The 25891-nt window shown below is 45.8% G+C and overlaps 2 protein-coding genes across 3 annotated transcripts in view; one reads left to right on the top strand and one right to left on the bottom strand.

The window, feature by feature from the left end:
* Positions 1-4972, bottom strand: part of PPP1R7 (protein phosphatase 1 regulatory subunit 7) — a 52444-nt gene extending 47472 nt beyond the window's left edge. The window contains exon 1 of the mRNA XM_082251173.1: positions 4814-4972. Within this exon, the coding sequence (XP_082107299.1) occupies positions 4814-4850 (37 nt within the window). The 5' untranslated portion in view covers positions 4851-4972. The remainder of the gene's footprint in view (positions 1-4813) is intronic.
* Positions 4973-5063: 91 nt separating this feature from the next.
* Positions 5064-25891, top strand: part of PASK (PAS domain containing serine/threonine kinase) — a 181408-nt gene continuing 160580 nt past the window's right edge. The window contains exon 1 of one of the 2 annotated variants that reach the window (XM_082251172.1): positions 5064-5084. The gene's annotated coding sequence lies outside the window, so the exon portion shown is untranslated. Of the gene's footprint in view, positions 5085-12745; positions 12840-25891 lie in introns of those variants that run through there. The other variant, XM_082251171.1, reaches the window with a different exon arrangement.

Genomic DNA, 25891 nt, shown 5'->3' with positions numbered 1-25891 from the left:
ACCAAGGAATCGGTTAATGATCTCATCAAATAATAATGATCTCGGGTGGGAACAACAAGGAACATACACCGATCACCAATAGCTTTATGACCACTGACAGGTTAAGTGAATTACATTGATTATCTTGTTACAATAGCATCTGAAAGTTGGTGGTGGGATGAATTAGGCAAGAAGTAAACATGTTGCCACTGAAAATGATGTGTTGAAAGTAGAAAAAAAAAAGGCATCGCAGTTTGTTGTGTAAGGGGCTACATAGCCTCAGGCTAGGGTCAGGATGTGTGCCCAAGCTCACCCATGTCCCCAGCCAAAAATGCCTACAATGGGCCAGTGAGCATCAGAACTGGTCCATAGAGCAAAAGAAGTTGGCCTGGTCTGATGAATCATGTGGATGGCGGGGCACGTGTACCTCACTTACCTAGGGAAGAGATGGCACCAGGATGTGAAGTATGATGCTCTGGGCAATGTTCTGCTTGGAAACCTTGGGTCCTGCCATTTATGTGGATGGTACTTTGACTTGTACCACCTACCTAAACATTGCTGGTCACCAAATACACCCCTTCATGGAAACAATTTCCCAAGGGCAGTGGCCTCTCAGCAGGATAATGCACCCTGTCACACTGTAAAATGGTTCAGGAAAGCTTTGAGGAACACAAGTTTGAGGTGTTGACTTGGCCACCAAATTCTCCAGATCTCAATCCATCGAGCATCTGTGGGATGTCCTGGAAAAATAAGCCTGATCCAGGGAGTGCTCACCTCACAACTTACATCATAAAGGATTTGCGACTGATGGCTGGGAGCCAGGTACCACGGCATACCTTCAGAGATCCAGTAGTGTCCATGCCTTGATGGGTAAGGGCTGTTTTGGCAGCAAATGGGGGACCTACTCAGTTTTAGGTAGGTGGTCATAAACTTATGGTGAGTAGTGTATTTGGCTCTTATCACACCATAATGATCTCAAGTAAGCCAAACAAGGAATATATTTTTATTTTATCAGATCACAGACAATTGGTTCAGATTTCCTCTTATTCTTAGGAGAAGAATAGGTCTATTTAACATTTTTTCTGCCTAGTTTTATGTAGATCTTCCTTAACACCCCAGACTATGTTCCATTGAAGCTGTTTGAAGCGGTTTAAATCCTTGAGGATGGGTTCACATTTATGGGAATTGGGTGCGGGTTTCCCCGCATTCAATTTGCATGACATCAGACGGTGACCGGCTCGGTTCACACATCTCCGTGGCAGTGTTAATTTCGTCGACTAAAACCGACTAAAACGTTTTCGTCGACTAACACAATTCAGATGACTAAAATACGACTAAAACTAAAATGGCATTTTAGTCTTAAGACTAAAATACGACTAAAACTAAAATGGCATTTTAGTCAAAAGACTATAACTAAAACTAAATCGAAATTTGCTGCCAAAAATTAACACTGGTGCATGCTCAAAGCATAAATAATAACATAGATTTTTCACTCCAGGACCAGCAGTAGTATATAATGAGTTTGGAAATTGTAGAGAAATGCTTAAATAATGCATTACAAATTACAATTGAACTACACCCATTTGATTATAGATGACTAAAATGAGTTTTAGCCGACTAAAATGTAGGGTGTTTTAGTCGACTAAAATATACTGGAGTTTTAGTCGACTTAATACGACTAAAACGCTTGCAGAAGACTAAAATAGGACTAAAACTAAAATGCCATTTTAGTCCTAAGACGAAGACTAAAACTAAATTGAAATTTGCTGCCAAAATTAACACTGCTCCGTGGCCGCCGCAGAGCGGATTGCACAGGGGTCCTGTGCGTCTTTGACTCCATTTATGGTGCGATTTCAGGCAAAAATGAATGCCTGATTCATCTCTGAAACAGAACAGGGATGCAACGGACGCCTGCTGTGAGCCGAGTCCAAATTCAGTGTGAACCCAGCCTAAATCCGCAGTTGTCAACTCGGCCCCTGACCTCACCAAGGAGCAGCACATTATGTTCAATATATATAATGCTTCAAAAGGACTGTCAAGAAACCTGCAGCTGAAAGGCTCGGTTCGCACCTAATGTAGTTCACTTTTACACTAACCACTTTTATAGTTTGCTTTTGTTGGTTTCTGCAGTGCTTTTTGCTGTACGTTTTTGCACATGTGATTTGCCTTTATGCTTTTTTTTTTTTTTTTTTTTGGCCAATTTATTGTTATGCAGATTAAAAAAAGCAAAGATTAAAACTGTGGCAAAAAACGCACGACATGCTTTTCTGCAATTTCTCCATTGAAGTTTACAGAATCAAAAAAAGTACAGTTTTGCATAAAAAAAAAAAAAAGTCCTTGGTCCTTTCTAAAAATGCAGCAGCTGAAAAAAAAAGCATAGATGTGAACGTGTCTCATAGGAGATCATGATAAATGGAATGTAGTGCATTTCTGCAAAAAGCACCAAAAAAATGCAAAGGTGTAAACTGAGCCCAATAGAGGAAATGATGGGCAGATGGTGTGGAAATGCTACATTTTTAGCTGGGGTTATGCTATGGAAAACAATAGGAAGCTGGGAACATATTACATGAGGCTAGTAGAGATCAATGCTACATTTTTGGCTGGGGTTATGCTATAGAAGACAATAGGAAGCTGGGAACATATTACATGAGGCTAGTAGAGATCAATGCTACATTTTTGCTGGGGTTATGCTATAGAAGACAATACGAAGCTGGGAACATATTACATGAGGCTAGTAGAGATCAGGTGTAAACTGAGTAGTAGAGAGAGGTGTAAACTGAGCCTAATAGAGGAAATGAACGGCAGATGGTGTGGAAATGCTACATTTTTGGCTGGGGTTATGCTATAGAAGACAATAGGAAGCTGGGAACATATTACATGAGGCTAGTAGAGATCAATGCTACATTTTTGGCTGGGGTTATGCTATAGAAGACAATAGGAAGCTGGGAACATATTACATGAGGCTAGTAGAGATCAATGCTACATTTTTAGCTGGGGTTATGCTATAGAAGACAATATGAAGCTGGGAACATATTACATGAGGCTAGTAGAGATCAATGCTACAATTTTGGCTGGGGTTATGCTATAGAAGACAATAGGAAGCTGGGAACATATTACATGAGGCTAGTAGAGATCAATGCTACATTTTTGGCTGGGATTATGCTATAGAAGACAATACGAAGCTGGGAACATATTACATGAGGCTAGTAGAGATCAATGCTACATTTTTGGCTGGGGTTATCCTATAGAAGACAATAGGAAGCTGGGAACATATTACATGAGGCTAGTAGAGATCAATGCTACATTTTTGGCTGGGGTTATGCTATAGAAGACAATAGGAAGCTGGGAACATATTACATGAGGCTAGTAGAGATCAATGCTACATTTTTGGCTGGGATTATGCTATAGAAGACAATACGAAGCTGGGAACATATTACATGAGGCTAGTAGAGATCAATGCTACATTTTTGGCTGGGGTTATCCTATAGAAGACAATAGGAAGCTGGGAACATATTACATGAGGCTAGTAGAGATCAATGCTACATTTTTGCTGGGGTTATGCTATAGAAGACAATACGAAGCTGGGAACATATTACATGAGGCTAGTAGAGATCAGGTGTAAACTGAGTAGTAGAGAGAGGTGTAAACTGAGCCTAATAGAGGAAATGATGGGCAGATGGTGTGGAAATGCTACATTTTTGGCTGGGGTTATGCTATAGAAGACAATAGGAAGCTGGGAACATATTACATGAGGCTAGTAGAGATCAATGCTACATTTTTGGCTGGGGTTATGCTATAGAAGACAATAGGAAGCTGGGAACATATTACATGAGGCTAGTAGAGATCAATGCTACATTTTTAGCTGGGGTTATGCTATAGAAGACAATAGGAAGCTGGGAACATATTACATGAGGCTAGTAGAGATCAATGCTACATTTTTGGCTGGGATTATGCTATAGAAGACAATACGAAGCTGGGAACATATTACATGAGGCTAGTAGAGATCAATGCTACATTTTTGGCTGGGGTTATGCTATAGAAGACAATACGAAGCTGGGAACATATTACATGAGGCTAGTAGAGACAAGTGCATTGCCCAAATTAATGTCCCCCACTACAGATGTCTGACAGCCACACATCATATACCCAAGGGCTGCAGGTTGGGCACCAGGGCCTTTAATTCTCTCATATTTCCCTTTATTGGAGTTGGAAAGGCCCCTAGGCTCTCCTTAGCTATTCTTTACATTCAAAGATAAGGTCCATTGAAGTGCACCTGTCCTCTATACCCTCAAGTCTTCCATACTGTTGGAGAAAACAAACAAATCCAGTCCATCAATGGGAGTGTGGTCTCTCCATGGATGATCTACAACACTATATTGGGCATTACATCAATATACATGCATGAACAGATGAATCACATTAGATCATGATGATCTCAGGTAGACATAACAAGGAACACATTTCAATCTTCTTAGTCCCGACAGCAGCCAACCAGAAGCCAGCTTTCATTTATGTGCACATAGTAAGCTGACACCTAACAGGCTGCTCTAGGTGACACCCCCAGTGCTGTATGCTAATCTTTACAGGGATCCCCCAGAGGTCTGTTTCAGGTTTGTCTAGCTGTGTCCTGTGTTGTGATGTGGAACTACAATTACCAGCATATCCACTCGAATCACTTGCTGCCTCCTGTCACACCTAGCAGAGGAGGAAATGCTTATACTTATAGTTCTACACTATCCCCAAAGACACATATTGCACCAACCAAGACACAGCCCTTCTGTAGCACACCCCGCCCAGGTCTCATGCCTGTCCGACCTCCCTTCCTCCACCCTACCTTCCATGTCTTGCACCTCTCCCCCGCCATACGCCATTGTATTGCTGCTCTCCTAGTTCCGGAAGCCTACGCCTCCACCAATCATAGGCAGCCGCACAACAGCCAATAGAAACATCTGCTGGGGAGATCTTCTACGCATGCGCGAGTCGAGTGCCTGCCGGGAATTGTAGTGTTGTAATGACAAAGTGAGCGGAGATAATTGTATAGAATAGACACCCTGTGGAGTCCGCACTATGGGGAAGACGGTCGGTTTCCTCTACATTAGAGTCCAGTAAGTGCGGCAGGGAAGGATTTTGATCACAGCCCAGCAATGGGCCGGATATCCTACATACTAGAAGGGCTGGCCTCTGTAAACAAATGTCGTGCTCGCGTCCCTAGCAACCACTGGCCCGCTCTTTTCTGGTACCATGGGGGCGTGTCTCTCCGCCTGGCAACATTTTCCTCTCACTCATTGGCCAAAGGATCCCCCGGTCATTCGACAGTAACACCTGATTGGGCGGCACGTTCAAACCTGACAGTTCCGCCTTTTCCGCCACACAGCGCGCTGCCTGTCTGTGGGAAGGATGACATAAGGAGGTGTGAGTAATGAGGTGTGCGGGTTGGTGTTGTGCGGAGGGTGGGCAGCACCTGTCACTCGTACCGGGGGCGGGGGGGTCTGTACTCCTTCGTAGGGGAGGTCGGCCCATCTAGCTGGCCTTGTTTACATCGTATAGTGCGCCGTGGTGGGGGAGCTCTTTGTGTGAGATCATACAGGAGGATCGCAACTTCTGGATGATGGAGAGCGATGGTGATGAGGGCTGATAGTTGTCAGCTTTTCACAGGCACTGTAGATGTGGCTCTGGAAACAGTCACTGAGATGAATCCACTCCACGAGAAATCCTCTAGTTTGTCATTTCTTCTTATATCCAGTGGTGGTGGGTGTCTACATTCTCCTCCCTGATGTAGTTTAGTGGGGCTGTGTTTACATTGTGCGATCCATCCTAGAGGAGGGGGTGTCCTGTATTGCACTCATTGTTGTCAGTCAGTGGCACTGCACAGAAGATCGATCTTCTATTCTGCTAATGCCGTTGTTGTCAGTGGGTAGTTTTTTTTTTGTTGTGTGGGAGAATATGACAGTTATTTTAAGGCCAAAAATGTGTTTAACCCTGTAAATGAATGTGTTATTTATTAAAGCGGACCTTTATCCATACCGACTTGATAAAAAAGTAATGTTATATAAATTCCACATTAATAAATCTGCTCAGGGCCGCTGATAAGGCAGTACTGGGCCCAGGCCCCATCAGATCAAAAGCGGGGGGCCCAGGTACCTGCTGAGCAAGAGGGCTGGCTGTACTGTCTTATTGCAGACACCAATCCTCTTCTGTCTCCCATTGCAGCACTGCCAGCTTCTCCCCCCTCTCCCTCCATCCGGATGTACTGCAGGGGGATTGGTTCTAGCACATGCGCCCCTTACTTCTGCTGTCCGGGCCCCCCTGTGTTCTGCTTTCCCCCACAGTGCTGATGGCTTCCCTCCTTTCCCTCCATCCGGATGCCCTGCAGGGGGATTGGTTCTAGCACATGCATCCCTTCTGTCCGGGTCCCCCTGTGTTCTGCTTTCCCCCACAGTGCTGATGGCTTTCCTCCTCTCCCTCCATCCGGATGCACTGCAGGGGGATTGGTTCTAGCACATGCACCCCTTACTTCTGCACTCCGGGCCCCCCTGTGTTCTGCTTTCCCCCACAGTGCTGATGGCTTCCCTCCTCTCCCTCCATCCGGATGCACTGCAGGGGGATTGGTTCTAGCACATGCACCCCATACTTCTGCTCTCCGGGCCCCCCTGTGTTCCGCTTTCCCCCACAGTGCTGATGGCTTCCCTCCTCCCCCGCCGGCAGCTGCTGCCGGCACACAGGGGGATGTCATTTACTGGCCCCTTCCTTTCCTGAATTAACACAGTGAGTGATCGGTTCCAATCACTCCTGTGTCCATTCATCACTGAAGCATAGTAAACTATGTTTACTATACTTTAGTAGGTGAATGAGCAGGAAGCCTCAGAGCGTTTCCTGATCATTCATCTGTGCAGCTGAGGCTGTAGAAAAAAGGACTGATAAATCTATGTCCTCAGTCACTTTCAGCTAGGGGTGAAGGGGTCCCTGTCAGGAAGGCTGTATGGGGTCCCATGGTTGCTAACAGCAGCCCTGATTATGCTGCTTAAATTAGTGTGTGCTGAAAATTGCCTCTAACATTGCTCCTGTTTCTTCTTCCTGGAGGCGGCCATTCTGCTGAAGCCCAGAGCCCCTGAACAGCAGTAAATTATAAAGTGGAACTTAACCCATTGATTTTACCAGTTTCAAAAAACAGTTCATTTCCTGGAATGCCGGTGTTCTATCAGATTACCGCTACCTGTCAGATCGTGTAAGGGAAGTTCCAACCAAAAAATACATGCGTTCCAATGGCTTCATGATCTGACGGGCAGCAGGAATCTGATAGAACACCCATGCAGACATCTTACTGCACCCAGCTATGTCTTGAATTTCAGAGTAATTTTAGCAATATAGTGAGCGTATATAAATAAATATAGTATATTGACATCTGTGATGCGGTTTGGATGTTTAAAGGGTAAGTCCAGGCAAAATCGAACGCTAAACCTGCTTTCTGCCACATTCTACACCTAATCTATCTAACCCTGTAAAGCAAAAAATCCACGCACCTACCAATTCTGGATCCTGTCCCATGCTGAGCTGTCAGTGGCAGTTCAGTGTGGAGGCGGGTGCAGGAAAGGCACTCTACAATGGAAGCCCCATAGTAAGTCTATGGGTGACGTCACTTCCCATTCATTCACAGCCGTTGTCGGTCCTTTCCTGCACACAGCTTCCGTCGCTGGAGACCGGACCAGATTAGGTGCAGAAAAGGTGAGTGCAGCGATTTTTGCTTTACAGGGTTAGATAGGTTTGTTTTAGAATGTGGCATAGAGCAGGTTTAGTGTTAGTTAGGCTTTGCCTGGACTTATCCTTTAATTTTAAAAGCAAGACGTAGCTGGCTGTGTAGTAAGATGTCTGCATGGGTGTTCAATCAGATTACCGCTACCCCTCAGAGCATGAAGTGTTTAGAATGCATAGCATAGAGGAACGCATGTAGTAACGCATAGCACATGCACAGTAAGTATTTTTTGGTCAGAGCAGCACTTCCATTACACAATCTGATGGGTAGCAGTAATCTGATAGAACACCAGGATTGATAACGGTCATGTTTGATTGTGTCCTCAACCAAACTCACATTTGATTGTGTCCTCAACCAAACAAATGGCTAGTGTCATAACCGATCACATGTGCAGCACCATGGCAGTTGCAGATCAAACAGAAGCAGCTTTCTTGGCTGTAAAGAATAGGAGGGTATAATTCTGCTTTAGGGCTGTCAGCAGATTGGCCTCTACAAACTAGACCGTGCCTAAAAATAGAGAGCAACTGAGCATAGGCAGAGCAGGGTGAGACAGTGTATTACTGGATTTTAATGCAGAACTTTACCCATAACTTGATAAACAAAATGCAGTTCTTTAGCAAGGAGCATACATTCCATGTTAATAATTATGCTACCAAAATTAGTGTGTGCTGTAAATTGCCTCCAGCATTGTTTCTGTTTCTTTCTGTTGGAGGTTGCCATTTTGCTGAAGCTCAGAGCCCCTGAGCAGCAGTAAATCATAAAGTCATCGATTTAACAGTTTAAAAAAAGTTACATTCCTGGAATGCTGGGGTTGATAATGGTCATGTTTGCTTGTGTCCTCAACCAAACTTGTCAAACCATCAAATGGCTGGTGTCCTAGCTGATCACATGTGCAGCACCATGGCAGTTGCAGATCAAACAGAAGCAGAGTCCTTGGCTGTAAAAGATAAAAGGGTTTAATTCTGCTTCAAGGCTGTCAGCAGATCGGTCTATACAAATTTGGCGTTGCCTAAAAATGGAGAACAACTGAGCATGTGCAGAGCAGGGTGAGAGTGTATTACTGGATTTTAAACAGTATAGGCACTTATTTTTAATGTTGTACATAGCTATACCTGCAAAAGGGACCAGCCTGAAGTCATCTAGTAGGACTTAATTTTCTGACTAATGTTCCACTTTAAATAGTATAGACGCATACTGTCTGGACAAGGAGTCTGCCATGTGATGACGCTCATTCAAAGTCCACTGAGCTGGAAGGTGACACAGGAAGCTGCAGTAGGAAACAGCGGTGTCCCCTGGCTGGCTCTGAAGTGTGACAAATGTCTGATTCACAAGACTGGCTGAGCAGAATTACAAAACCTTTAGCAGATAGGTTTTTTTTTTTGTATCCATGTACATAGCGCTTTGCCTGGAGTTCTGCTTTGGTATGGTTGGGTATAATTTTCCTGTTGTCAGACGGAACAGGGCTTTCAGAGGAGTCCTAAAGTGAACTTGTACTTTGCCTATGAAGGGCAAAATAATGGATTCACCTGATTGCCGCTCCCCAGAGCTGCACATATGTACCTTCCCACAACGCCTTTCACACACTTCTTTTTGTTTTATATGGCTTTACCTGCAAAAGGTTCCAGCATGAAGTGATCGAGCACGATGTCATTTTCTGACTAAAGTTCCATTTTAAAACTGTATTAAACCCAAAAGCAAACATTTATAATATTGCAGCTTACCAATTCTTCGATGGAACAGCTGCATTCGTTTTTCTTTTTTTTTTAGGCCTACTTTGTTTTATTTTCACCTGGTGATCTGGCCAGTAAAGCCCCGTACACACGTACCGATCGTCGGCCGAACGATCGGCCGTCTTTTGTCCAGGGCTGTCGTGTCTGTTAAAAAGTGCAAAAGACTGCACATGAATTTTGTCGGCCAACAACAGCCGACTGCAGAAGTGATGTCATGTAATGGTTAACTTTCCTGGTCTTTTTTCTTTTCTGAGCATGCCCAGTCTTGCTAATCTGCTGTCTGTCGGCCGAAATCTGTACTGACTGGCGAACAATCGGCCGTTCTGGTGTCGGCCAACAAAAAATTTAATGCTTGCATGACAGATTCTGTTCGGCCGAAAGTGCGCTGTCGGCTGTTGGAAGCATCATACTAACAAGCCTACAATCGGCCGATCGGTCGTCGGCCGAATATTTACGGCCGACAATCGGTACGTGTGTACGGGGCTTAAGTCTGTTGTTTTACATCTAACACTTCCCTTTCCCCAGACTGACAAGGCTGCTGTCCAAGGGTGCCCCCTGTGCTCCTTCATCCAGAATGGAGGCACTCTAATACAGGAGGTGTGTTACTGGCAGGATCGCTAGGTGACTACAGAGGGAAAAAGTCTAAAAAAAAAAAAAAACAAAAACAAACAAACAAATGCAGCCACCACATTTAATGATTGGTAAGCTGCTACATATATATATATATATATATATATATATATCTGATTTTACAATGGATGTGAAACATGTAAAAAATGTCAGCTATGTGTATGGGCTCATTGGTTTCTATAGTGCTGGGTTTAAATGTGCACAAAATCATGCGTCACTCTAAACAGTTTTTTTTTCTGCTCATGTGAATAAGTCATATAGCAGCTAAGGCCCCGTTCACACTGGGGCGACGCTACTTGCCGGGGGACCTCACAGGTCACGGCGCGCTGCTCGCACCGCGACCTCGGGGCGGCCAGCACGGACTTCATAACATTGAAGTCAATGCAGGTCGCCCCAAAGAAGCTCCAGACCCTTTTTCTAAGTCGGAGCGACTTGTGTCGCTCCTATTAGAACGGGTCCACAGCTTCTCTATGCCAGGCGACTTGTCAGGCGACCAGGTCGCCTGACAGTTCGCCCCAGTGTGAACGGGGCCTAAAAGTGCTTGAAAACTGAGGATTTATCACTCTATTTGTATTGCTGACTAATATTGTCCCCAACAAAGCAAAAGCTGTTTAAAGCAAGAAAAATACAATGAGGACACCTGTTCGGGTGACAACTGTCTAAGGTGGGAATTCCCTTCACTTTGGGAGATTCCTTTAACTTCCTTTTGTGTCTTTGGGAGAGGAAATTAAGGCAAATTTCCCTAACGAGAAACTGACAAAAAAAAAAAGAAAAGCAAAACCATAACCTGGCGAGGGTGTTAACCACTTGCCGACCGCCGCAAGTACATATACTGCAGCGGTCAGCCCCTCACAGGCAAAGTGACGTATGGGTACGTCACTAGCCTGTGAGGCTCTGGGGAGCGAGCGCGCGCCGCCGGAGGCGCGCTCCCACACGGTCACGGACCCCCCCCCCCCCCACGTGCGTGTGACCGGCGGACCCGATGTCCGCCGGTCACTCTGCGATCGTCGGTGGAGAGGGAGAAAGGCAGGCGGCTAGTGTGAACAAGCCGCCTGTCAATCTCCCCTGTGTAGAGACACTGATCATACGGTTCTACTATGTAGGACCGTTGATCACTGTTCCTACAGCTCAAGCTACAGCCAATCACAGTTAGAATCATGCCCCTAGGGACACACACCACCCCTCCCTCTCAAAAAAAGTTAACCCCTTCACTACCAGTGTCATTTTACAGTAACAGTGCATATGTATAGCACTGATTACTGTAGAAATGTCACTGGTAACCCCAAAAGTGTCAAAAATGTCAGTCAAGGGTCCGATCTGTCCACCGCAATATCGCAGTACCGAAAAAAAATCGCAGATTGCCGCCATTACGCGTTAAAAAAGTAAACGTGATAACTTTTGCGCAAACCAATCAAAATACTTTTTGCGATTTTTTTTTTTTTTTTTTTTTTTTTTTTTTTTTTAACCAAACATATGTAGCATAAAACAAATTGGCCGAAAATGTTAAAAAATTTAGATTTTTACATTTTTTTTTTTTTTTTGGAATTTCATATAAAAAAATTTGAAAAATATTGTTATTTTTGCATAATTGACGCTCTTTTTTTTTGTTTATAGCGCATGATCAAAAAATCGCACAGGTGATCAAATACCACCAAAAGAAAGCTCTGTTTGTGGGAAAAAAAGGACGTCAAATTTGTTTAGGTACAGCGTCGCACGACCGCGCAATTGTCCGTTAAAATCACACAGTGCCGAATCGTAAAATACCCCCTGGTCAGGAAGGGGGTAAAATCTTCCGGGGCTTAAGTGGTTAAACCTTCCCTGCTCGTATAGGACAAAAACAAATGGGCTATGCACACACTTTAATCAGGCAGTAGGAAACATTTATTGGGGAAATCAGTTTGGGAAAGGGGGGGGGGGGGATGGTCAAACGCTTAGGCAGTGATTTATTGGCAAATATATTTGATATAATCCTAACTTGTACAGTTGCTTCTATCTAGAAGACTAGCCCATGATTACTGTCATTTTTATCCATACATAACAAATTTGAGGCAGGTTAGCATGCTAGTATAATCTTTGGTATTTCTTCTGTATTTTTCTATCCTTTGATTTCTGCATGGATACAGTGAGGTCTGTCAACAACAGCATGACACATAACCCGATGACAGCTGTGACTATATGTGACTGGGATGCTGTTATCTCAGTTTGAGCATCACACTTGGCTCGTCAATGTGACTGTGTAGGAAGATGCAGCAAAGCTTTAATGCTGTCGCATCCATTTACTTTCTATATGTTATTGTCAAATGAATGCGTGAATTTTCTTATTCGTGGAAGAATTCTTATAAGATGTATTGTAGGAGGCACATTAAAGTGCTGTTTCATTGGTTACAGTTGTAGCAAACTTTAGCAGCCCATAAATATGAGAGTGCAAAGAGAAGGTCCGACCTTCAAATGATCATTCTAGAAATCAGGGGTCTCCAAACTATGACCTGTGAGCCCCACCCACAGCCCTCACTATGATCAGTGGTATTTCTTTATACTCCATGCACAATCTGATGACACAGAGCAGTTAGTCTTCATTTCACCCCCAACCATCTCAGCGCAGGTTCCCCCCCTTAAAGCTGTGTCATTTATTACAAGGGCTGCCAGCATCCCAGCAAACAATGTGCTTGTCTCAGCATTCACAGTGGAATGGAACTTCTCCGCTCAGATCTGCTGTCTTCTAAATACTGCCCTGCTGCTACAGAGCTACTGTAAGTTTTATTACAGTGGTAAGGGGGACCCTGATACAAGTTAGGACTCTAATGAGGACCCTAATGTAAGGGTGGGGCTTTGATGAGGCTCTGGATATAAGGGGGGGGGGGGTACTGTAATGTGATAGGGGGCTTCTGATGTGTAGTTATTTGTTGGAACGTGTTTATACATTAATTTTAAATTTTATTCATTCATTTCATTGTTTTTTTTTTTTTTCTTCAGCCTGTGAATGTTTGTAAAATATACAATGTGTCTTTTGTATTGTAATGTTTAGAGACTCTTGCCATAAACTGTTAGGTTAAAGCTGAATTCCACCCAAAAGGGGAAGTTCCACTTGTTTGCATCACCCCCCCCCCCCCCACACACTGCTACATTTTGCACTTTTTGGGGAGAAGGGGGTACCAGGTACTTAATTTTGACAGGCTCCCACTGCTGGCCAGATTGCTGCAATGATCTGAGCAGAAGTTCGGCCTCCCTGCTCTCCCTCCGAGGCCTTCTGGGACACATCACAGGTCCCAGAAGACTCCGGGACCATTCACAAAGAACAAAGTGGCATGCGCAGTAGGAGACTGGGAGACTGGCTGTTAAGCCAGAAGCTTTCTCTGCAAGTTTCCCTTACCTAAGATGCCCGCACCCAAAGCCGGTTGAAGAATCGGCTTAGGTAAGGATATTCACGGCCACTGAGGTCCGGTTCACACTGATGTGATGCGGGAAGGCTGCGAACTCGCAGCCTGTTCCCGCATCGCACACGCACCCCCGGCAGTTCACACTGCCATATGCGATACGCTGGGTGTGTCAATGTAATGTTAACGACACCCCCAGTTTGATCGCATATCGCAGTGCGATCGTGCAGTTCGCACAGGATCGGATCGCACAAGTGTGAACCGCTGTGCGATCCGATCCTGATGCGGCTGCAAAAATGCCTCCTGTGCGTGTTTTCTGCGGGTGCGATGCGAATTTAGCCATACAGTTTGTATGGCTAAACTCGCACCGCACAGCCGATCGCATGTAATGTCGGAGCAGTGCGCTCCGACATTACATGCGAACCCCGCACACGCACAAGTGTGAACCGGGGCTAAGGAATTGCAGCCACGAGCTGTCCCAGCCAGGTGCCCACACTTGTGATGGTGGGGAGAGGCGAGTAAGACTTCGGGCAGCCTCATCGCTGGATCGTGGGACTGGTTTGTGTGTGTTTAGTAAAAGTCAGCAGCTACACTTTTTGTAGCTGCTGACTTTTAATAAACCTAAAAATGACTGGAACTCTGCTTTACCAAGTGGAAAATTCAGGGATCTCTTGATAGCAAGCCAAGGTCAGGTAGACCAAAAAGGATTGCAGCCACAATTGTTAGAAGGATTGTTCAGGATACAAATAAAAACCCACAGGTAATACAAGCTGCTCTGAAAAAAAGATGGTGTGGTTGCTTTTAAGGAGCACGATATGATGATATTTCAACAAAGAGTTGCATGGTCGAGTTTCCAAAAACAAGCCTTTACTGCACCAATGCCACAAAAAAGCCTGGTGAGGCGTGTCAATGTGTTTTTGGGACTATTGTTTTTTTTTTTGTGGCATTGGCGCAGTGAATGCTTCTATTTTTGCAGAGCTAAAAAAAAAAAAAAACAAAACAAAAAAAAAACCATTAGAAAATATATTGATCTTCAGCAATCATCCGAAACTAAAAGGGTAGAAGGGTTGATTTACTTAAAAGAAATGGGCTATTCATTTTAAAAGGGAATTTTCATTTAGTGGATGTGGTAAAAATCCAGATATGGTACAGAATATGGAGCTGTGTCCGTCAATGAACTCCGAGAAAAGGATTTTACGGTAAGACAAAAATCCAGTTTTCTCTTTTTCGTTCATTGACGGACACAGCTTTAGTTCTTCATAACCATTGGGTTATACTGCCCCCCCCCCCCCAAGGAGTAGGACACTAGACAGAAAAAAAGTCTGGCTAAGTCCATGGGCAGTCCCAGGCCGTAAACTCCCTCTCTTTGCTATAGGCACACAGTTTTTTTTTCTGCCTAGTCAGGAGTAAGGACCTAGTTCCTTGCTGGGATCTTTGGTCCTGGCAATTTTTTCTATTTAGATATAAATTCTTTTTCTCCTGGATTTTTCCTGTAAGATCTACAATCCTCTGCCAGACTGGGCGAAAGGCTGGATAATCTAGATGCTGTCGTCACCCCAGTCTGGCCAGCGAGTGCTAGCAGACCTCCGTTCCGCGCTAGGTCAGCCACGATATAGCACCACTGGACAGGGGCTGGCCTGCGAGTTAAACGCCTCGCGAGGTCACATATGACTAGGTCTCAGCCCAAGTCGCAGCTTTCCTCCTGGCCAACAGCCCCCCCCCCATTTCGATGGAGAGGGGTTCTGTTTGGAGCGGTGCCTGCTTGGTTCCTGGTATGGTGAGTAGCTGTCCCCCCTTACCCCCTGGAGGGTTTTGGGTTGAACATGGGGCCCTCCTTGGGACGGTCAGACCCCCGGGTTCCCCTCCTTCCCATCAGGCACCCTCCCCTTGTCATCTGTACCTAATCCTACCCCCCCCTCAACATGTGTTGGAGCTGTTTGGGTGGTCCGGTCCATCTCCTGGGGTGGGGGTAGGGTGCTATGTTGGCGAACGACTGTGCGGGAGGGGGGGTTGTACCTGGTGGGGGATCTTGCAAGGGCCCTCCGTCCTGCCTGGGTCTGTTTTTGATGCCTGGGCACCCTCCTGGCTCCCTGTAAGCCTTGTGGTGTCGTGCGCAGACGCCATTTTGTTGTAGCCTGTGTGTTTCTATACACGGCTGCCATGTTTGTTTAGTCCGGTGGCCATTTTGCGGTTGTTTGCCGGTGAAAATAGCGGTGGCCATGACAGTGGAGCCCTGTAAGCGGTGATTTTGGCGGTGGGAGCCCCTTCTCATCCCCTTCGCAACCCCTCCTTTGTTGAGTCCCTCCTCCTGCCCCCCCCTTCCACATATGTTGGGGCTGGGCGGTCTGGCCACTTTCCGGGGGCGGAGGCAGGGTGCTGACTGGCAATGGGGGCCGGGGAGATGTGCCACTGGTGATCGGACGATCGACTGTGCTCCTGCCAGGTCCCCCACGCCTACCTGGATCTGTCCTTGAGGCCTGGCGTCCCAATCCTGGATCCCTGTGTGCCTCGTGGTGCTGGCATTTTGTTGTAGCCTGTGTGTTCTATACACGGTGGCCATGCTTGTGTAGTCCAGCAGCCATTTTTTGTTTGCCATTGAAAATAGGCGGCCATGACAGTGGAGCCCTGTGGGCGGCGATTTCGGCATTGGGAGCCCCTCCTCCTCCCCTGGTGCCGACTCCTGGATTCTTTGACTTCTGTGTCATCAGATCCTGAATCTGATTTGGCCGCTGCGGATGTGGGTCACCCTGCTGGGTCTGCAGCCACGCGCCTGGTATCCTCTGATAGTGAGAATGATTCCTCCACATCTGCAACCACGCACAAAAAGGCGCTGGTGGAAGCACTGATTGTATCTGTGTGTGAGACCCTGAAGATGGAGGATGCAGCTGCGACGAAGGAGCAGATTCCCTATGGCACTTACAAGCAATCCAGAGTGGCAAATGTGTTTTCTTTCCCTGCCCATTTTGACAGAATTGTCGCTAAAGAGTGGGGCCGACCAAAGTGTCCCCGTGGGGTCCCTAAGCGCTTTACTAGGCGTTACCCCTTTGAGGAGTCCTTTTCTTAAGAAGTGGACTGTTCCATCGGTGGTAGGCCCTCCCATTTCCAGATTGAGCAAGGCAACCATGATTCTGGTTGAAGAGTCCACAGCCTTTAAGGATCCGACTGACAGGAAGGCGAAGGCTGTGGCTCGCAATATGAACACTCTGGCTGGTTCGGCACTGAGGCCGGTATTCACCATTGCCCTGGTGTCGCAAACTCTGACCGAGTGGTTTAAGCTTTTTACGCCGTAACCTAGAGGGAGAACAGCCCCCCCCCCCCGCCTTTGCTGAGCTGCTGGACCAGCTGGTCCAGGGGCTGCAGTTTATCTGTGATGCCTCTTTAGATGCGGCTCCCCTAGTGGCTCGGCTCTCTGTTGTGGCTGTGGTTCTTCGGCGTGTCTTTTTGCTCAAATGCTGGCTTGCGGACCAGACTTCTAAAAAGGCCTTGACTGATCTTCCCTTTCAAGGAGATTGCCTGTTTGGAGCTACCCTGGATGACATAATAAAAGGTCTCACAGGGGGGGAAAGAGTACCTTTCTTCCGCAGGCTACTAAGGGCAAGGAACCTCGTTGTAGACCTGACCTTCCTTTTCAGCTCATAAGAAGTTTTTTCGCCCCTCAGGGTCGACTGACAAGGGCTCAAAGCCTCAGAACCTGGTCTGTCAAGCCCAGAGTGGGGTTCTCCAGACCTGTGGACAAGGCTCCTTCAGCAGGGGGTTTGGGGACGTCTTCACTGGTTTTCGGACCCGTGAACTTCCCTGGTGCAAGATAAGTGGGTCCACAAAGTCATTTGGTCCGGGTAAAAGGTTGTGTTTCACTCTTGTCCCCTGGCAAGGTTTTAAGGTTCTTTCCTTCCAACTTGTGCCTGTCCCCGGACTGCTTACAGGCTGTTTGGGGCGGTACAAGACCTGTTGCATCAAGGGGTGATTGCCCCAGTTCCGACTTTGGAACGTTTTCAGTGTTTTTACTCAAACCTGTTTACAGTTCACAGGAAGGAAGGCCAAAGTGCGTCCAATCCTGGACCTCAAGGCGCTGAACTGCTTTGTGCGGGTGCAGAAGTTTAGAATGAAGTCCATTCACACAGTGGTGGCATCCCTACGTCAGGGGGATTTCCTCGCCTCTGTCGACATCAAGGGTGCTTACCTTCACATTCCAATATGTGCCGGTCACCAGTGCTTCCTCCGCTTTGCCATGGGAGAGGAGCATTATCAGTTTAGGCATTACCCTTTGGTCTTGCCTCTGCTCCTCGGGTCTTCACAAAAGTGTTACCCTCGGTGCTAGCTTTGCTACGGCAATGGGGGATCGCGGTACTGGGCTACCTGGATGATCTCCTTCTGCGAGCGGAGTCTCCTTCTGCTCTGGTGGAAAACCAAAGGATCACAATAAAAACTCCTGCGGGAGTTCGGCTGGATTCTGAATTTCAGAAGTCTGCCCTGGTTCCGTCCACAAAGCTGGACTATCTGGGCCTGACTCTGGACTCAACCTTAGCCAGAGTGCTCGTTTCTTTGGACAATCTCCAGAAATTTCAGGCTGCAATTCGTCTCCTGCTGTCCAACAGATCGTCATCCCTCTGGACTTGCATATGCTGGGCCTGATGGGGTCTACCTTCGAGGTGGTTTGTTTTTCCATACGAGTTCCCTACAAAGGGAGATTCTGGCCAAATGGAACAAGACACCGCAGTCTCTGGACAATCGGATCTGGCTGAGTCTGGGAACGAAGGAGTCCCTGATATGGTGGCTTCGTTCTCCGGCGCTTTGGCTGGGCTATTCCTTCCTCCCCTTGTATTGGACAGTGGTCACCACGGATGCCAGCCTGTCTGGCTGGAGAGGCATCCTCGGTAAGCATTCTGCTCAGGGGATCTGGATGTTGGAAGAGCCCAGAAGAGCTGTAGCTTATGTCAATCACTAAGAGGGCACAAGAAGTGTCCTGGCGGCTCTGGAGGTAGCCAGCATTCTAAGGTGGGCAGAACGGTTCGTTCCAGCCCTATCTGCCGTACACATTCCCAGGGTGGAAAACTGGCAGGCTGATTACCTCAGTCGGCACGTATTGTACCTAGGGGAGTGGTCCCTTCATCCGGAGGTGTTTCATCAGTTGTGTCTCCAGTGGTGTACTCCCGAGATGGATCTGTTGGCGTCTCGGCTCAACAGAAAGGTGCAGAAGTTTGTGGCTCGGTCAAGGGATCCTCTGGCAGATGCCACAGATGCACTGGTGGCCCCGTGGGATCAGTATTGTCTGATTTAAGCCTTCCCTCCTCTCAAACTTCTGCCAAGACTTCTACGCAGAATCGAGGCAGAAGGGATTCCGGTCATCTTAGTGGCTCCTGACTGGCTGTGCCGATCTGGTGCGGCTGGTCGCCGACGTTCCTTGGAAGCTTCCTCTCAGGGAGGAGAATCTGCTGTCACAAGAACCTATCTTCCATCCTGCTTTACAGTCGCTGGCTTTGACAGCTTGGCTGTTGAACGCCAGGTGCTGAAGGATAGAAGTTTTATGTGAGTCAATTATTCCTACACTGTTAAAAGCTAGGAAATCTACTTCTAGGAGGATCTACCATCGTATGTGGAAGACGTACATTGTGTGGTGTGAGTCTCTTGGGGCTCATCCTCGCTCCTTCTCGGTGGCTCGGATCTTGACCTTCCCTCAATGGGGGTTGAACAAAAATTGGCCTTGAGGACCATTAAGGGCCACATGTCAGCTTTTGTGGTCTTTTTCCAACGACCTTTGGCAACACATTCCCTGGTGTGTACCTTTCTTCAGGGTGTCTGACGTTTGGTTCCTCCAGTGCGGGATCCGTTGCCGCCTTGGGACCTCAATTTGGTGCCTTCGGTCCTCCCTTTGAGAATCTTTTTCGGGAGATTCCCCTGCTTACGCTGTCCCAGAAATTGGCCTTTTTGATGGCTATCACTTCTGAGCACAGGTTGTCGGAACTAGCAGCGTTATCCTGTCGTTCACCTTACCTGGTGATTCACAGAGATAAGGTGGTTCTCTGCCCCTGTCCGTTGTTCCTTTCAATGGTTGTCTCTAATTTTCATTTGAATGAAGACTTTATGTTGCCTTCCCTGTCTCCCAGGCCTAAACATCCAAAGGCAATTGTCTTGTATGTGGTCCCAGCAATTGGGATGTACCTGGCAGCTACAGAGTCCTTCAGAAAGTCTGACTCTCTCACGGATGGGCCTTGTAAAGGGTTGTCCGCTTCCTCTGCGACTATTTCCAGATGGATCAGACAGACAGTGAATTCCTATTCCATCAAGACTCAGGTTTTCTTTGGTAAGGCACATTCTACTCGGGCACTTAGTGCCTCCTGGGCTTTATGTCATCAGGCGTCAGTGACGCAGGTTTGCAAGGCAGCCTCGATGTGTTGGCATCTGCGGATGCTTCTTTTGGCCGCAAGGTTTTGCAGGCTGCTATTGAGAGGATCAAAAAATGAAGAGATTTCCAGTAGGGATGCACCGAAATTAAAATTTTGGGCCGAAAATGCAGGATGCCATTGGCCGAAAACCGAAAATGACTTTTTCCCCCAAATAATTTTAAAATAGATGGAACAGGAGCATACGCCAAAAAACAGGCAGCGATGTACACCTGTCGCTGCCACCCTGTCACAGTATATGTACTGTGACGGGTTGGCAATAGGTTAATTTAATTACCAATGGTATTTGTATTATGCAGCATGAGGGGGTTAATGTATTGTCACTGCTGCATTAGTGACCAACCAGTGCCAGTTAATTAACCCCTTTGTGCTGCATTAGTGCAACCAGTATCAGTGTTAATTAACACTGGTTGCACTGATACTGGTTGCACTAATGCAGTACAAAGGGGTTAATTAACTGCCACTGGTCGGTCACTAATGCAGCAGTGACAATACATTAACCCCCTCGTGCTGCATAATTAATACAAATACCAATGGTAAGCTGCCTCAGCTATCACTCACCCCTCCTCCCCCCTCCCCCCCCCCCCCCGCATCAGCCTCAGCGTCCCTCTCCTACTCACTCAGCTCCTCCGGTCACGGTGTCCATTATTCAAAAGTCCCGCCTCTGGCCGGCCGCCCGCCTCCCGCTGATGTCACTACTACTACGATCTGTACATGAATGAACTGACACACCGGGCGGGCGAGCGGCCGCTAATAGCTGTCACTATGTGAGCCCTTCACTTCTCTTCAATTCCCTGACAGTCCGGGCGGGAGGGCGGGGCGAGCGGCCGCTAATAGAACTATGTGATCCTTCCTGTCAGCTCAGCGGGACTGTCTGTGAATGAGATCTGATCTGACCTGACACCGGGCGGGGGGAGCGGCCGCTAATAACTATAACTATGTGAGAGCTTCACTTCCTTGTCAGGCATGTATCTCCGCTGACAAGGAAGTGAAGCTCTCACATAGTTATAGTTATTAGCGGCCGCCCCCCCGCCCGGTGTCGGGTCAGATCAGATCTCATTTACACACAGTCACAGTCCCGCTGAGCTGACGGGAAGGATCACATAGTTCTATCTATTAGCGGCCGCTCGCCCCGCCCTCCCGCCTGGTATGTCCCTTCATTAATGCAGAGATCATAGTAGTAGGGACGTCATTGAGAGGCGGGCGGCCGGCCAGAGGCGGGACTTTTAAAACCTGCCCTGCACTGCACTGCGCCTTCCTCACGGCGGCCATATTAATTTCGGCACTGTTAGGCTCATTTTCGGGCCGCTAATGGGTTATCTCATTTCGGTGGCTGAAATTTCGGTGCATCCCTAATTTCCAGTCACAACTTGCCAACCAGCCAGCGACCAACCGAATTGACCTGTCTAACAGTATGCGTTAAAAACAGGGGTTTGGTTGCACACATTTGCAAATACATGCGTAAGATGCAGGTCCCCAACAAGGCACCCTGTAATCTGCAGTCCCTAACTCTACAATTTAAAGAGTCTCTACAATGAGAGCACATGCATTTAATGGGATAGATGGAGGACAGGTGACTAGAGGGAGCCCACCCCTCCTTAAAGGCTCAGGTGATGCATTCTTTACAAATCCTCTTCGCATGCATTTTTTTTTTTGGGGGGGGGGGGGGGTTGCCATACCTAATACATTCTCACTAGAATTACCAAATTGATGTCTGTGAGAACCAAAAAGAAATGGGCATTGCTGATGGCCCATGGAGGACATATTAGAACTATGTGTACGGGATGAATAATAAATGCTGGGACATGGGTTGGCAAATCGGATGTTGGAAAGCAGACAGGATTCAGCTAAGAAAACAAGCCCAGAGAAGTCCAACAAGTTTTTTTGAAAACCTGTACACTAAGGAGAAAGGGTTGGGGGGATGAGGTGGAAAAGAAATATATACATTATACTGTGGGAAAACAAATTGTTACCCCAGCTCTACTACTAATGTGGAAATCCATGAACAGTAATCCGGTGCTCTAGCCAGGGGGTTTAGGTCCCATAGGTAAAATTCTTGAATCAGAAAGGCTGGCAACTCAAATGCTCTTAAACAACAAGTACTTTTTTTTGTTATATGGGTACATGGGTATGGGCTATATGCTGACACGTTTCAGGCTATGGAGCCTTCAGCAAAACAAATGCCCTGGCTAGAGCACCGGATTACCCATGTAACAAATAAAGTACTGTTATTTAAGAGAATCCGAGTAGCCAACCTTCCTGATTCTCAAAAATAAAAAAGATTTATACTGTATATGTGATTGTTGAGAGCTGTTGTGGAAATGTTATTAGGATTAGTGTGGCAATTTTTCAGCATGTGTTTTATTTAGATTGTCATGATGGCTCCTGACGTCGGTTTGCTTGCAATACCCTCTTTGAGCATATTCGGGCGAACCGGCATTAAGGAACGACAATTGGCAGTGAAAACCTTCCCTTTTTAGATATGTAGACTTATTCGCTCTACATAGACGTCTGTGCTGACGAACACTCCGTGTGCAGGTCTGTTTGCCGTTAGAGCTCTATGTGTATTGCGGTGCGGAGTCAGTGTCGTTTTGATATCTACAGTATCTGTCTTTTGTGAAGGGATTCACGCTCATGTCTTCTACTATGCTTGATCACCATAGTGGAAACAACATGGCTCCTTCCCTGCAGATAGCCTCACGACTAGGGGAACAATAGTATAATCCTATTAGGTATTGTTCGCTGAAGCTTTGCTGAATGGGATTCACATCAGTAGTAATGGAGGAAGTCCATGCACAGGTTTGATTGGAGCAGCGTTCACAGTTCTACATGCTTGTTTCATTGTGTGAGGTTAGGCAATAAGCCGTGCACACTGTTCTGTTTATTCACGTCTATGTACTTCCTCTTCCTGTTTATATATTTGAATGTTTACAAGGGTGTCATTGGCTTATTCTATGTGAGTAACTTTTGTCATGTGACTGTACATCTGGAACTGATTGGCTGATGTGGTGTAGCCATCACTTCCTGTCTTTTTGTTCTTTTGTTGCCCTATAAATAAATGAAGCCCATTGTTCAACACAGGACAAACTTGGGAGCATCCAAACTGAAACAGCCTGTATGTGTCTGTATCTCTGGGGATGGGGAGCGTACTCCATTGCCGTATACAAAAGAGCTGGGAACTTGTGCTTTATTGCACAACGGGATTGATTGCACTTGGTGTATATTAATATCTAAAAGTGCACTTATTAGCACAATGCAGTTATTTATGCATCAAGCGTATATTCATTTCCACGACAGAGCCACATCTGGATTCTAATTAGGGCTGCAACTAACCATTGATTTCATAATCGATTGGTTGTCCGATTTATTGTTTCGATGAATCGTATAAAATTAAAAAAAAAAACTTAAAAGTGTGGCGTATAATTTAGTTATTAAGTAAAGTAAAAATATATACCTGTGCTCAAATCCCAATAGCTTGTACATGTATTTACACTATCAGGTGCTAAAGGGGTGTGACCACATATTAACAATACAAATTCTGTATGGACCCTCTGCACACGGCTCTATACCCTCTCCAGCAAACTATGCAATAAAAAAACTGATTTTTAGTTCACATCTATTGCAATACATGTTTAAGCTGACCAAATGCGTCTAAGTAATCCCTCTTATGGGCAGTCCTGCACTGCTTTGATACTGCAAAAAACTACAGTGGACACCATGCCAACCTGGGGCATAGAGACACAAGGTGGGGGAGAGCTACTAGGTTTAGGTCTGGTTACTGACCTGTATAACAGAGAAAATATATACCTGTGCTCAGACCCCAATAGCTTGTACATGTATATAATCTATCAGGTGCTAAAGGGGTGTGACCACATATTAACATTACAAATTCTGGATGAACTATATGTGAACCAAATATCGCTGTTTTTCATTGCATAGTTTGCTGGAAAGGGTGTAGCCGTGTGCAGAGGGTTTCTTTCAGAATGTGTAGCTATATGGTGAGGGAACAAAATATCCTAATCTACTGTAATAACAGACAGAGAAAAAAAAAAAAATATACACACACACACACATATATATATATATATATATATATATATATATATATATATATATATATATATATATACACTAGTGTTGCACCGGTATTGGTGCCGATACTAAGCATTTGCACTTGAGAAAATGTTCTGATACTGTAAACTACCTTTTTTTCCGATTTCATTGACTTGCATGGAGTTCTGTTAAATGAAATTGCAAGCTTCAAAGAATTTTGAAGTCCAAATTGTACTGATCTGCGGCTTTGAAATCACACTAAAGTAGCGCAATTTTGAAGCCACAGAAGAACTGTTTTTCATAATTGTAAAGAAACGGTAATAATTTTTCATTATTCTTAAAAAAAAAAAAAAAAAAGTCACGGCAATAAAAATACGGTATATATTTTCAGAACAAATAGGTGATAAGTTAACTATGTCACCTACAGCATAACAGCAAACTATGTAGAAGAAGTAGAGCTAAACATTCCACACAGGGACTGATTCAGTTGAAGATCTCGCAGGAGTCTCTGGCTAAAGTCTTTTCCACCCTTTATTTGGCACTACTTAGAGTGTAAAGTCTCCTAGGATGGATAGACTGTGGGAACAGTGATGGGCGGATATTCCAGCCCTGGATAGGGAGTCTTGGGAGGAAAGCTTTGATAGCTCCAGTTTGGTCATATCTTCCAGAGATAAATTAATTTAGAATACATTTCTGCACTGGATGTACTACACGTTGCAGTGGTTGCACAGTAACTATCCACAGAGGTCCCATGACTGTACCGGGTGCCACATGGTTATAGGCACATACTTTTACATGTTCTGGTCTTGTCGTAGGGTGGTGCAGTTCTGGACAGAGTTCTTTAACCTTATGAATTCCCGTCTGCAACTGTCTCTCCCGTATTCTCCTGAATGTAGCGCTCTTGGGTAAACAGGATGATAAGCAAATACCTAGATATACTAAATTGTTAATTTCCTATTTGTTGTATTTTGCCAAGAAGGAAATCATTTTGAAATGGACCTCCTCCTCCCCTCCCACATTGTCCTTTTGGGAATGTACAATAAATGCGGTGTTACCTATATGTAAACTGACGTACATTAATAGGAACTGTCCTAGGAAATCTGGAAGAACTTGGCAGCCATGGGTGGAATGCTGAATATTTCCTTCTCACGGGTGCTAAGATTGTACCTTTTGGGATGCACATGGTACCCTTGTTGTTTTTTTTTTTTTTTTCCTCCCCATCTCTCCTTCTATTGCAACTATGACATTCTATTGGATAGGAATGATCGCAAAGCGAATCCGGCAGGCTGGTTGTACCCAAGTTGATCGATCTATCAACTTGTTACATTCAGCCTTCCCATTAATAGCTTAAATCTTGGCCGGTTCCTGCTTAACTGACCGAGAATTGAACTCTGTATGGGCGGCCTTACTCTCAGCATAAAATTAAATACATTAAATGAAACAAGTAGAGTGAAAACCCCCTTCATAATGGTCAATGTAGACCTAGGAATACAAGTACAGATATCTCACGAATAGAGTCCCCAAGAGATAGACGGTGTAACTCTCTAGCATCTACTATAAAGAGTTTTGTACTTTTGATCCTTTAATACAGTTAGAAAGCAATAGATATTCTGTCAGGTCTCTATTTGTGTTGGAAAGATTCCCCTCATATACAGTAGACACAGGGAAAGGAAGTAAGGAGAAATCTCCTCAATGGGGGCTCTGTGAGCAATCAAAGCCTAACAAAGGTTGCACACTTTGCTATAAATTTAAAATCAACATATTGACTGGAAAGTAAAGCATAGGTAAAAGATACCCAAACTGCTGCTGCCCAGGCTGATGCTGCCCTTTTTTTGCAGATGCCTGGTCCTTGAGGCAGTCATTGGCACAAAGAACGCGGCTCCATTCTTCCCACTCATACCAATGATGGGGCACATTTCCACAGACTGCAACAATGGGGCACTATTCCCTCCATTGATAATAATGTTGCACTAG

Source organism: Pelophylax lessonae (assembly GCF_965119305.1).
Source record: "Pelophylax lessonae genome assembly, chromosome: 3".
NCBI classification, from domain to species: domain Eukaryota; kingdom Metazoa; phylum Chordata; class Amphibia; order Anura; family Ranidae; genus Pelophylax; species Pelophylax lessonae.
Note: the sequence above shows the minus strand (reverse complement) of the source record. Positions and strands in the feature narration are given on the sequence as shown.